The 12,511-nt window shown below is 39.5% G+C and overlaps 2 protein-coding genes across 2 annotated transcripts in view; one reads left to right on the top strand and one right to left on the bottom strand.

The window, feature by feature from the left end:
• Positions 1-8,408, bottom strand: part of LOC119430428 (protein crumbs homolog 1-like) — a 25,164-nt gene extending 16,756 nt beyond the window's left edge. The window contains exons 1-6 of the mRNA XM_037697834.1: positions 8,330-8,408; positions 4,888-5,124; positions 3,510-3,705; positions 3,281-3,420; positions 3,022-3,204; positions 783-1,737 (exon numbers count right to left, since the gene is read on the bottom strand). Of these exons, the coding sequence (XP_037553762.1) occupies positions 783-1,737; positions 3,022-3,204; positions 3,281-3,420; positions 3,510-3,705; positions 4,888-5,124; positions 8,330-8,408 (1,790 nt within the window). The remainder of the gene's footprint in view (positions 1-782; positions 1,738-3,021; positions 3,205-3,280; positions 3,421-3,509; positions 3,706-4,887; positions 5,125-8,329) is intronic.
• A 1,656-nt stretch (positions 8,409-10,064) lies between these two features.
• Positions 10,065-12,511, top strand: part of axdnd1 (axonemal dynein light chain domain containing 1) — an 18,481-nt gene continuing 16,034 nt past the window's right edge. Inside the window, exons 1-4 of the mRNA XM_037697833.1 lie at positions 10,065-10,128; positions 10,479-10,630; positions 11,830-11,933; positions 12,064-12,133. Coding sequence (XP_037553761.1) covers positions 10,065-10,128; positions 10,479-10,630; positions 11,830-11,933; positions 12,064-12,133 — 390 coding nt within the window. The remainder of the gene's footprint in view (positions 10,129-10,478; positions 10,631-11,829; positions 11,934-12,063; positions 12,134-12,511) is intronic.

Here is a 12,511-nt window from a genome sequence, read left to right as displayed (position 1 = left end):
TTTTTTAAAACGTAATTCTTTTTTTTGGCCACTTCTGTGTTGGCCACTTTCGGTTTGGCCACTTCCACTTCGGCCACTTCTGCTTTGGCTTAATGTAATTTCGTTTTTTTCAAATGTTGTTCATTTACACCTCAGGGCCACGGTAGAAAGAGCAGAATGCACCTGCAGCTCTCATGAGTCTCTGAGTCATCTGTCAGCACTTTCCACTGAGGGTTTGGTCATTTTATTTGACAGTGATAAAAAAAAAACCCTGCTTAGGCAGAACAAGCCGGTCACGTAAACTACAGAAACTTTCAAACATTTATGATAATTTTCAATCAGATCTTTTTGATCCAACCCCAGCAGAAAACTGAACTGGTTGTTGTTTCCAGTAAAGAGTCAAATCTGTCACCAAAGCTGATCTTATGACCCAGTTTCTGGTGTTTAGTAATAATGTGTGACATTTCCTCACATGATCTGATTATTTCCAAACTTGGAATCCTTTGTCTCTCTAATCCAGTACATCAGGTAAGAGGATTTCTGCCTCTTTGCTGTGGCTTCTCACTTCTCTCATCGCTGCCACGTTCTGCTACACATCAGCAGCTCCTGACAAAACTAATTTACACTCTGAAGAAAATGGGTGATTGTTTTTTCCTCTGCAGTTCATCTTAAAGCATCTTATTTCAGATTTGCATCCAGATTCAAGTTTGATTTATAAACAAATTCATAAATAGGCACAAAAGACTTTAAAAAAAATAAAGAATTGTTCTTAGATTTTAAATGGCGCTGCCTTCGTTGCAAACCTACCCTCCTCGCAGTCGTGCCCCTCATAAGGCCTTGGACACCAGCACTCATAGCTCTGCCACAGGTTTACACAGTGGCCCCTGTTTTGGCACGGCTCGTCCAGGCAGCGGTCCCTGTGGCTGCAGCCGGGGGCCACGTTAACCGCAGAGTCGCTCAGCCACTCCTCAGGTACAACGAGCTGCCAGTCCACAAACACATCCCGCATGCAGCCGATGAACGCAGGGGACGCGGTCTCATTGGAGCGCTTCGGCTTCTCGAGTGTCCCCCCGATGAAAGTGTTCTGAGGAGCGTTCTCAAACCCCAGCAGGGGTCTTTGGAGTGGGACGACCACGTGGCATGGCTGGCTCGCACAGATGGCAGCATCGTCCATCAGTTTGAGACTGAGCGCCCAGTTTGTGAGCACAGCCTCCACAGAATACCACTCTCCATCAGTGACGTTCAAGGGAAGCTCCAGAATCTGACTTTCAGCACCAGCAGAGTCCTGCCCCCTCAGGGAGAGACGCAGCTGACCCCCCTCCAGCTCCAGGCCCAGCAGGAGCCCCCTGTTGCTCCTCTGGAACAACAGTGCTCGGGGTAAAACGGTCTTGAAGCTCAGGGTGATGTTGCAGGTCAGCTCAGCGTCCAGCAGGGGGTTGTGCAACAGTAAGTACCCTCTGCGCTCGAAGGAGAACGTGGTGCGGGTGTTACAGAGGGGTCCGGTGTATCCAGGTGTGCAGGAACAGGTGTATCCATGAGTCTCGTCCAGCAGGAAGGGTGAACAGGAGCCTTGGTTCTGGCATTCGTGGCCGTCACATCCCACCAGCCTCACGTCACAGTTTGCTCCTCCATAAAGGAGTCCATCAGGGCTCTGTCTGAGGCAGCGACACCTATAGCCCCCAACACGACTCTCACACCTGCCCCCATTCTGACACGGACTGGACTCGCACTGGTTTATCACGTCCTGACAAAGGGAACCTGTTGGCAGAAAAACGTAAAGTCACAAACTGAAAAGAAAAAGATTACTTTTTTTTTTTTTTTTTTTTTAAATGGACGTCTGTTTTAAATTCTTGAAGATGTTTTGCTTTCATGGACGAGTAATGTCAGATCCACTGAAAGGTCCTGATGTTCTTCAGTGATTAAAACAAACCTGTGAAAATCATTTCAGCAGGTTTCCCTTTAAACTATAATTTGAGCTTCCTCTGCAGTTTAACGTTTCACTCGTTGCAATCAGCGGTTCTTACAGCGACTTCCAATCTCAGTTTATTTTTGCATATTTTAACCGTACTAACAAATATTTACATTTATGACCACAAAGAAACATTTTAAATCTATAACGGCCGATAAACAATAAATTTCTTTTTTAAATTAGTTCAAGATGAATATATATATAAGAGGGGTTGTCTGTTATTTAATATCTTTACAACTTCTGTTCACACAAAAACAAATTCCCTGTTACCTGTTACAAGCAACAAAACCCATAAGCTCCCTGGTGCGGGCGTCCACATCATGCTGTCACGTTTGCCTCCACGGCCCGTCCGACTGCACCATATTAGTTTGTGTTTGAGCTGGTCATCCTGGCTGGGGTCTGTAGCTTGTGCACCTGTGTGTTGTGAAGCAAGCAGGCTGAGCAGGTCCAGTCAGGAGACCAGCAAAGCCAGATCCTGAGGGATTAGGCTAATACTATTTGGCCACCTTACTGAGTCAGTGCCTCGGCGACTGGCAGGGAGTCCGTTTGCAGAACACAGTTCTCAGTAGGAAACATCCAGAACACTCCCAGAGTGCGAACATGAAAAGATGCTTCCTTCTTATTTCAACTATTCGTATCTTAAAACATTCACCTCGTTCAGGTGATTGCTGCTTTGACTTTTATTTTAGTAACTTTTGTATATATATTTTTTTAAATATGTAAATATATAATTTGCATTAAGATCTCTTCCGTTCTTTAAAAAAATGTTCTTATTGGAATCTGCTTCTGCAAACTTGCTCAGTTTTTTTGTTTTCTGACGCTACTTTTAGCTCTGTTCATTTTAGCTTTTAGCTGGTATTCCGCCTCTTTTAGCTTTAACAACTCCATTTTGGCGTTTTCAGCTAACTTCAGCACTCATTTTTCTAGTTTACAGTTTTCACCATTAAAACTCACTGTGGGTGTACCACTACGAACAAAACAAGCAAAGAAATCCCAGTAGCATGCAGCTTCGTGTAGCTGGTACCAGAACAGAGATCTGTTTAGACGTCTTACTGACAATTTGAACAATCTACCTGTTGTTCCTGAAGGACAGATGCAGATGTATCCTGCAGCCTGTGTCTGGTCATAGTGTTGGGGCAGCAGAGGCTCACTGCCGTACAGGGCCTGCCATGACCTCTCGATGCAGCTGCCCCCATGCATGCAGGGACTGCTGCTGCATTCACTGATATCCACCTCACAGTGACGCCCCTCAAACCCTGCCATTAAAAGAAAAGTGATGCTTCAGGTGACTTTGAAATGACTTCTAGACTCTGCAACTCATGATTTTCTTACCAGGCCAGCACTCGCAGGTGTAGTTGCCCTGGTTGTCCCGACAGATGGCGCTGTTAAAGCAGGGCTCAGAGATGCACTGTGGGAGTGGAGTCTCACAGTGTGGACCAGTGAAGGCTGTGTAAGAGCAGTCACAGCTGTATCTGAGGCAAACACATCAGTAAAAAGTTTTGAACGCCTCTCCGTCAGTCTCTTTAGTCACATTAAAAAAAAAAAAGGATTATTTTCGTACTCGTTCACTCCATCGATGCACAGAGCCCCATTTTGGCACGGCTGGTCCCTGCACTCATCCGTGTTGATTTCACATCGCTGTCCTTGGAAACCAGGGAGGCAGGTGCATCTGAAGCCCCCTGCGTAGCTATGGCAACGGTCGCTGTTTAGACAAGGCTGTGATTGACACTCGTCAATCTGGATCTCACAAGTGGTGCCTGTGTGAGCATCAAAGCAGTGCAGATGTCAGAGGTGGTCCGGCTGCACTCACTGACGGCGGGGAGTGAAGGCCTGCAAAGCTTTCATGTGGACAGGCTGCGATAATGGGTGCATTGTTCTTTTATATCACAGCAAAGCTTCTCTGTGGATGTTTGTCACTTTCATGTTGTAAAACTTTGATTGGGGTATTTCTCACACAGTGGACGACGGAGGATGTGTAAAATTTTATTGTTCTTTAGAGCCAGAGTTTCAAACTAGATGACAGAGTTGCAGCTGTTTTGGTCAAACCTTGACGATAACATGCAATTTCATGCGATGTTGCGCTCAGAGTATGTGTTTTGGATGACTCTCAGCTGCTACCACGTCAAATATCCACTCTGTTTCTGTAAAAATGACTGAACTACGGCCATTTTTCTGTGGGCTTATGTTGAATAGCTGTGGTGGTCATATTAAACTGGACTGGTTCCTAAAGTAGATGGACATCCGATGATTATCCGAGAGCTTCATTAAAACTGGTTCTTGAGATATTTTGCTAATAGACAAACAAGGTTGAAGCTAATGCTTCGTGTAAAAGTTTTAAGCCAAAATCTTGTGCGATGATTGGTATTTAGCGTGTATCTTCAGAATGAGTCCCAGCTTCAATGTTATCAAAATTGTACATCTGTCAAATTAATTAATTTTTTTTTTATTTATTTTTTTTTTTTTTTTTTGCCAGTTCAGTGTGGCAGTCATCTTGATTTGAACTGACTCCAAAAATAAATAAGCTATCAAGGTGCATCCTCATAACTTTTCTTGAAAGTTTAAAAATATATAGCGTTTTGAAGGACAGTTTACTCTAAATAGCAAAACCAGTTTTAAACAGTGATCTGTTAATGCTCAGAATATGTAAGAGGGGTGCAGCTCAGTTGCTGCCACACAAAACTTTTCATTAATATCTGTAAAAATGACTCTGTTGCAGCCATTTTTGAGTTATTAAGGTCAGTTGGCTGCAGGGGCCATCTTTAAATGTATTGACTTCAAAAGTTAATGAGTTGTAGATGTGCATCCAATGATCACTTCGTGGGATATTCTGTTAACAGACACACATGCAACCACAAATGCACACACAACGTGCCATCGCTTTTGACTGGTTAATGATAATAACATTTTATTTTGAGATTAAACTTTAAAGACTTCCTCACCTGTGAATCCTGGAGAACACAGACAGGAAAATCTCCCCACTCTGTCCACGCAGGTGGCTCCGTTCCTGCACGGCTGTGAAACGCACTCGTTCACATCTATCTGGCAGTGAGCACCTTGGAAGCCTGGCACGCAGAAGCAGGAGTAGCCGTCCCCACGGTTTCTGCATATAGCCTGGTTTTGGCACGGGTTTGGGAAGCAGTGGTCCACAGTTGGAGGCAGCTCGTCAAGGGATGCGCCTAAGAGCACAGAAACAAAACGAGCTGCAATTTATTTTAGGTAACAGCTTTATGTAAAGATACATGCAATGAAAAGCTCTATGACTACAAGGACTTATGCAACTCTGACACATTAATCAGTTTTCTCTCTAAATGCTAATTCTTTGCCATGCGTACATCCATGAAGGCAGAATTTCTATAAGTCTTTCTTATTGCAATTAAACACGAGCGAGCAGCTGTTGCTACAAGGGTTTTATTTTTCAGCATTTAAGGGCCTCTTGGCTGCCTGCCATATAAGATCCATTTTTACCACTTAGCTTTAGCATTCAATTAGTTTCCAGGCTACGCCAGTAAATAAATACAAGGATTTATCATTAATATTCATGCATTTAATGTGGATTTAATCAGGAGGGCATTAAAACTCAGTGCCAGTTAAGGGTTTGCTTCGTTTCTTCATCAGCACATGATATAATTTGCACATTTGGGATCAGCATATTGATTTTTTTTTTTATTCTTATGCCATTATTGATTTCAAATTTTGCACCAAACTATCAAACAGCAGCAAAAAAACTAAAACATTAAAAAGTGAAAGACCCATTGTTCTCTGAAGAAATGCATGCATTTAAAACTAAATCTGCTATAGCCATTTTTATGTCGATTACAATCGATTCAATGTCTATGAGCCGAGAGTTTCATTCAAATCAATCTCTCGGTTCACGAGATATTTTGCTAACACTAGCACACGTATACACAGATGCATATATTATTATAGCCTAATGGTTTTGGGAGCAGGTGAATTAAAACATTTAAACATGTTAAGAAAATGTATTAGTTGCAGCAGATCTCACAAAGGATTGTGCATTTGTAATCTGGTGTTTTTTATCTTTATCGCTCACTTCTGTGTACGAAATAATCAACAACTTCAGACAACGTCCTTATATCTGTAAACCTGTTAAACAAGTGCTTTTTTTTCTGACAGATTTTAAATAAATAAAAAACATTAAATAGTTTCATTGTCACCTGCAAAATTTAACATCTAAATTATAGGGTGCTGTTTGTAAAGTTACACAGTCAAAAATGAACAGCAATATTTTAGTTTATTTAGGTTTTAATAAGAAAAAACATTTTTTTTCAAAGCCATATTTTCACCATGTTATTCACATTTATAAATGTCATAGTTCCAAACTAAATATGTAATTTACAAGCTAAATATTTAGTTTACAAACTAAATGCTTAACTTGCAAGTTAAATATTTAGTTAGTAAAATAAATATTTAGGTGTAAATTAAATATTTGATTTCCAAGTTAAATATTTAATTTCCAAACTAAATATTTAATTCTAAGCTAAACATTTCATTTCTTATCTAAACATTTAATTTCTACACTAAATATTTAATTTGCTAACTAAATATTTGACTTGCAAGCTAAATATTTAGCTTGCACGTTAAATATTTAGGTGAGAGTTAAATATTTAGTTAGCAAATTAAATATTTATTTTGGAAATTAAATGTTTAGCTTATAAATTAAATATTTAGTTTGGAAATTAAATGATTAATTGACACCTAAATATTTAGTTTGCTAACTAAATATTGAACTTGCAAGTGAAGTATTTAGTTTGTAAACTACATATTTAGCTTGTAAATTAAATATTTAGTTTGGAACTACGATATTTATAAATATATGAATAACATGGTAAAAATTACTTTGGAAAAAACAAAAACTTTTTTCCTTATTAAAGGCTAAATAAACCAAAATATTGATGTTAATTTTTGACTGTGTAACTTTACAAACAGCAACCTATACTAAAGAACCTCAGTTCCACAATGAAGCATTTTTTTGGAGGGTCATCAATCATGACTGCCCCGAGACTTCCTCCCTGCAGTTCTTACTGCAGAAATACTTAAAAAGCATAAAGACAGGCTTCTGGCAAGGCCTCCACAAACTGGCCAACTTCAAGCAGAACAAAAGGACCAGCTCAGAACCAACAATCCATGTAAAGGACCCAGTGTAAAATAAAAACGTCACAAAAAGACTTAATGACACAAAAAGGAGGCTTCAGGTCTATTCAAGTGTTGCTTCTATTAGACAGCAATCAGACTGCAGCACCATCTGAAAAGTCTTGAAAGTGAAGACAAGTGAAAGAAGGTGAAAGAATAACTTACAAGCTCATTAGAGGCCACTGCATTTGGTCCTGCTGACATAAAACCATTCGTATAATCACACAAAGTAATCATCCTTCAAGAGCACAATCAGGCCGAGAGGCTGTTAAAGATGCAGAATGGCAGTCCTCGCTCACTGGAGGAGCAAGTTAATCAGTTTCAGAGGACAAGCTGTAAGCTTTTCCACAAGCATCAGACTTATTATTCCAGATTTGGATCAGCCCCCATTACAACCATCAAGCTTTAAATTCAGCCCAGATTAGATTGCAATGTTTTGTTTTAGTTTTTTTTTATTTTCCTGAATCCACTGATCTGTCTTTTTGAGACAGAGCATCAGAGCCAGGGCCACAGTTCCTGCCAAGCTCACACCCCCTCAGCATACAAGGCTCCTTCATATGCAAATCACTACTGAGGCTCTTTGTTTGCTCCTATCTACAAAGGTCCTAAAATGGCACCTGTGGGGCACCTGACCTCTCCTCTGCACTGATGCGTATCGCTGCTGCATGCATCTGTTTGAGCCGAGATAAGAAAACGTGTTGTTTTAAAGCATTTTAGAAACATTCAGAGATCTTGCTTGTGACCACATGACCTCAGCACCCCCCGATTCTGTCTCCTGAACCTTTTCATTGGTCACTGTAGGCTGTCTTACTATTGCTTGGAGCTCTTTTAGTCATCTTTAGCTCCTCAGTGTGCGGAAAATGAATGGAGGATAATACAGGCAATGATGTCACCTCGCAGACACGTCATTGAGATTCCAAGCATGGGCTTGTTAAAATGCATGCTCTGCTTAAAAACACACATAAAAAAAATTAATCGTGTTTTTGATTTTAGTTAATTTTTGAGCTTTAATACTTAAAAAAGCTTCTTTTTTTTTTTTTTATATGTGATCTTCAGAGTATTTCTTATGTGAGAGGAAATTGAACTTTAATTATCAGTTTATTTTAGTTAAATAAGTGGGGACAAATGTCTTGTCGTATGGTGCAAAAAGTATGTAATATATTAAAAATCCCAGAGCAACAGTTATAAAAACATGTTGATGTAAATAATAAAAACTTAACAAGCACTTACCATCAACAAGTGAAGAGATGAAAATCACGCAGGCGAGAATATCAAAGATGTGCATAAAGTGAAGAAAATACATTTTCATGGCAGGAAATCATCCTGTTGCTTGTAGTCCAGTCCAACCATCAGCAGATCTCTCTCCTCTGGGGTTTATCTGCTCGTCCTGCAGCCACTCTGCTGTTGTCAACTCCAGACACACTTGAAGCACATTTCTCCTCTGTTCATGCTGGAGTGCCATCCAGAGCCTCCATCACACATGAGACAATTACAGACTGAAGTGTGGCGTTCACGGGAGTGAGCACACAGACACACACACACACACACACACACACACATACACATACTTGCACAGTAGAACAAGTCATATGGGAGAAAGTTATAGTCGCCTTACTGACCAAATAAATTATGGTTGTTTAATCTAAAATAATAATGTCTATACACCTAATGTCTGTATGTAATCAAAATAAAAATGTATAAAACTATTAATTAGTAAATAAGTTTTAAACAAAAAATTGATCAGACTTCAATAAAAAATTTACCTCAATAATTTGTAAACAATTATTTTGAGAAAAAAGTTATTTTATGTTGACTATATCATAAAGGCACTCGTTACAAATTATAAAAGACGTATATAAAAGTGTTATCCGAAAGTGGTGTAGTTTGAAAGAGTGAACTCCAGTAAGTTCTACACATATACTGATGTGAAATTCTAAAATGCGGGAAGGCATCCAATGTAAACAAAGCGCTTGGTTGAATTTGCAGAAAAGCACGTGGAAGCTTGGGTCACATGACTGCTCTACATTAGGATGACAGAAATGTGTCAAAATCATACAAGCGTAGAATAAAGAAGAAATTGTTTTGGTGGAAATATAAAAGTAGCTTTCAGTGCAACACAAAAAAGATGAGAAAAAACAGACATTTCCGTACTGACTTATTTTCAGTCACTTTAGTTGTTTCCATAGATAAATAAATACACCTAGCAGTTGGCAAGTGATCACAAAGTTTTAAATTTAGAGACAAAACAACCAATATGGAAAAAATATTGCTTGGATGTAATACTTCATGATTTTTATTTTTATTTTTAAACTGGCCATCAGACATTATATTAAGAAATGTTAAAGTCATTACAATTTATCATGAATAACATGCATGTATTTATTTATGAGTGACGTGGCTCTTGCACAATTTGTGTTTAATAGTTTTTTTAATTGTTATAATGAAAAATAGTGTCTCAGTCAAAATGTCGGATCATTAATATTTTGTTTCATTATTAACAACAGCTAAAACAAAGCTACTGATTTGCAAAACCTAAAAAAAAACTTCAGTAAATATATTAAATAACGCGATACTTATGCGCATGCGCACTTCCCACCATACACAAATCTAAAAAAGTTCAAAACATCTAAAAGATTGTTATACGTTCTTCGTATTACGCTATGTGAAGCTGAAACTGCAGTAAAGGCGTAATATTTTAATGTACTTAAAACATATTTTGTCAAGTTATTAGCCTATTAGCATTAGCATGACATCACTCTACAAACGGAAGCAGACAGCCAATGAGTGAGCGGCTACGCGTTTCCATAGCAACAGGGGACGGCCGTAAGTCTACCACGGTTTCAGGCATGATAACCCAACATTTTAGTTAAACGAACTGCATTAGCGTCTCACCTAAACGACTCGGTTAGAGTTACGGAGTGTTCGAAGTACAAGCTAAGAGTGTCACCTCGTCTGTAAAGTAAACATGTCGAAGTCTTCCAGAGCTCGTTCAGTGGAAAGTTCACCTGAGCGCTCAGCGGACACCACAGGTAAATTATTAACGTCCATCCCCGCTGAATACAGTTTAAACTCAATACTCCGCTAATAGACGCATAAAGAAATGTCACTTTGTCTCTACTTAAAGGAAAGTGCCGTCAGATATTAGATTATGCAAATCCATCACATCAAGTACAGTTTCTCCTTTAAACACGTGTGTGTGTGTTTTACACTCTTTTAGTTGTCTACTGTGAAAAATACATGTGAAATGTACTTTAGAATATGCACAGTGTTTTTCATTTCACCTTTACTTAGCCTTTATTTAACACTAAGAACAAATTATTATTTACAGTGGTAAGCACCAACAGTTTGGTTTTAATTAATTTTTTTTTTAACGTGGTAGATCTGAGAATTGAAGTCCAAGCAGAAGGTGAAAACAGTCAGCTGCTTCCTGTCAAAGACAAGAAGATCCCAGATGAACTCCTGGTCAGCCTCGCCTCCACAGTCTGCAACAAGAACTCAAAGGGGCACACGGCACATCTCCAGCACTGTCAGGTGCTCCACATCTTCACACATGAAATTACAAGAGCTTGTTTGAAAATGTGGTTTTATTTTGCACCAAACAGTCTTCTGTTTTCTTTTTGAAGACAAGGTTACAGAACAAAAACTAGAAAGATCCTGGAGAAACTTTGACGGGGACTGCCACGTGGCGGCCATTTAAAATTTTAGATGACAAAAACGCCTAAATTTTGATATATAATAATATATAGGTGTATCTTAAAAGATGTGATAGGAAGAGTTTGTTCGATGGAGACCTCTTGACTCTAGGTCATGTGACCTCACTGTGCCATTAGAAGCTGTTAAGAGTTTGATCAGTGTTTTTCAATTAGAAGAAAGAGAGTGGTGGCACAGAGGTTAAAGAAGGTGGGCCTGTGAGCAGAAGGTCGCCGGTTCAACTCCCTGGACCGACAACATTGAAATGTGGGTATGAAAGGTGAAACACCTGCTTCCACTCATTTGCTCCACTCTGGGCCCTTGAGCAAGGCCCTTAACCCCCAACATCTGCTCCCCTGAGTGCCCCATGGCAGCTCTCTGCTCTACACATAAGGCTGTGGTAGCTCGGTGGTCTGTGGTTGCGTCAAAAGGGCATCTGGGATAAAAAATAAATAAAATTGCCAAGTCTTCACGTGAGTTAATTCGCTGTGGCAACCCCTGAATCCCTGAAAAGTCTCCATGGTAACTCGAAATCTTTTTATCATCATGTGCCAAGCTGGTTGTTTTGATATAAAATGTTGGGGGAGGATACGTTTCCGTTCAGGGCGCACTAAAATTGATAGAAGAGCAAAACCCTTTTCAGGTGGATAATGGTGGCTTTTTTGTTTTTTCCAATTCAGAACCGGAAAAGTTGAATCGAGGGCACCAGATAGAAACCTCTCAAAAGACGGCACTGCACATTTCAACACAGCAATAATGCCAGAAAACACAGAGTGAATATATTTTTTAACATGCAGTAGACTATAACACATTCATAAAGTACAAACTCCACAGCAACCATGGCCAACTCTTAACGTTGCTTCTGTTTCCAGTTCAACGTTCCAATTATTTCTTTTAAGTAAAATAGGACCCTTCATTTCAGTGAAATGTTGTTCAGTTTGCAACAAAAAGTAATTTACGCAGTATTTAACTGATACAAGGACTTAACCATTTGTTTTTCTGTGTGGCGGTTTGGTTTGATGTTCTGACTTCATACGCAGGACTTTGAAATCAGACGTCCAGATGCAGTCTGGCATCATCCGCGTGGACGCAATAAATATAAATACTTTCTGGAGCAGCCAACATCCCTGACAGGAGCTGGCAGGTCAGATCATTTTCAGTCTTATAGGCAAAAATAATGGAAATTTGAAATATCTCTGATATATATTTTTTGACCATCAACAGATTAATGTAACTAAGAAACATGATTGTCTTTATGGCTGATCTCCATTTAGGGATATTTCCTTCATATGTGATGCTGTGTTCACTCAGAAGAGGGCTGCACCCCTCCCACCAGTGATGCAGGTCAGAGAGGCACAGGTGAGCTGCCTCAACTCATTTTATTCCTTAATATGTGCACCTGTCACATGTGGCGTCATACACTCAAAAGTAGTGCATGCATCAGTTTTCCAAAAGCATGACAGTAAAAAACAGAAGCAAATTAAAGGAATTCATGTAAATTGAACTACGGTGTCTAAAGTTACTCCGCAGTTTAGCTCGATGGTGATCTGAATGTTGGCTCCAAAAATTAAACTATGCTCTAAACCTTTACCTGGTTATGTTGTTTAAAGAAAAGGAAATACCATCTATCCATTCATCTGTCCATCCATACTTCATTCATCCATTCATCCTTCATTCATCCATCCATCCTTCATTCATCCATCCATCCTTCATTCATCCATC

The sequence above is a fragment of the Nematolebias whitei genome, chromosome 3, assembly GCF_014905685.2.
Source record: "Nematolebias whitei isolate Nwh7 chromosome 3, NemWhi1, whole genome shotgun sequence".
In the NCBI taxonomy this organism is placed as follows: Eukaryota; Metazoa; Chordata; class Actinopteri; order Cyprinodontiformes; family Rivulidae; genus Nematolebias; species Nematolebias whitei.
This window is presented reverse-complemented; position numbering and strand designations above follow the sequence as displayed.